At 60.8% G+C, this 868-nt stretch overlaps 1 protein-coding gene across 1 annotated transcript in view; it reads left to right on the forward strand.

The window, feature by feature from the left end:
- The window catches only part of SRC (SRC proto-oncogene, non-receptor tyrosine kinase), an 8,825-nt gene extending 8,488 nt beyond the window's left edge, over positions 1–337 (forward strand). The window contains exon 11 of the mRNA XM_010185290.1: positions 129–337. Coding sequence (XP_010183592.1) covers positions 129–337 — 209 coding nt within the window. The remainder of the gene's footprint in view (positions 1–128) is intronic.
- The last annotated feature ends 531 nt before the right edge of the window (positions 338–868 follow it).

The following is an 868-nucleotide window of genomic DNA, read 5'->3' on the forward strand; positions in this document are numbered from 1 at the left end:
CCTCAGTCACCGGAGTTGCCCATAAGGCTTGTCCCGGCACGATGCCCTGGGTGTCCCCTTCGGGAAAGACACAGTGCAGGATCTGGCCTGACCCTCGCTCAACACCGTGTCTCCTCTGACCCATGCAGGGATGGTGAACCGGGAGGTGCTGGACCAGGTGGAGCGGGGGTACCGCATGCCCTGCCCGCCTGAGTGCCCCGAGTCCCTGCACGACCTCATGTGCCAGTGCTGGCGGAAGGACCCAGAGGAGCGACCCACATTCGAGTACCTGCAGGCTTTCCTGGAGGACTACTTCACCTCAACAGAGCCCCAGTACCAGCCCGGCGAGAACCTATAGACCCGGAGCTCCTGGCACCAGGGACATCCTCACCGCAGGGGCCAAGGGCTGGCCTGCCTGCTGAGCGGCCGGTTTTTGTGGAGCAGCCCTGGAGCAGGATGGGGCATTGTCTCCAGATGCGGACAGGGAGCTGCTGTGTTCCCCCGTCGCTCATTAAGACTTCTGCTCTGTGTTTAACGAAGCGGCGCCATCCCGCCAGCAAGAGGAGCCTGCGAGCTCCAGTGTAGCCAGTTCAAGAGGCCAAGTGGAGCATTATCTCCTACCAAAAGACTTGGCTTTTGGGAGTCCTCCCCCTACTCTGTAGCTCTGGGGTGAGCCTGGAGGAATTTGGGGACAGCATCACCACACCTCGGACACATGGCCCCAGCCTCCTGCACCCCTTTTCTAAATCAGCACAAATTTCCCTGCCCTTTTGCCCTCCCCACTGTCCCATCCTCCCCCAGCTCTGGTTCTCCCAAGTCACTAGCAGAGACGTTTTGCCACAGAGAAGAAACGAGCCCTGGATGGTTTGGCTGGGGCAATGGGCCAGGG

The sequence above is a fragment of the Mesitornis unicolor genome, unplaced genomic scaffold, assembly GCF_000695765.1.
Source record: "Mesitornis unicolor isolate BGI_N332 unplaced genomic scaffold, ASM69576v1 scaffold42935, whole genome shotgun sequence".
Taxonomy (NCBI): domain Eukaryota; kingdom Metazoa; phylum Chordata; class Aves; order Mesitornithiformes; family Mesitornithidae; genus Mesitornis; species Mesitornis unicolor.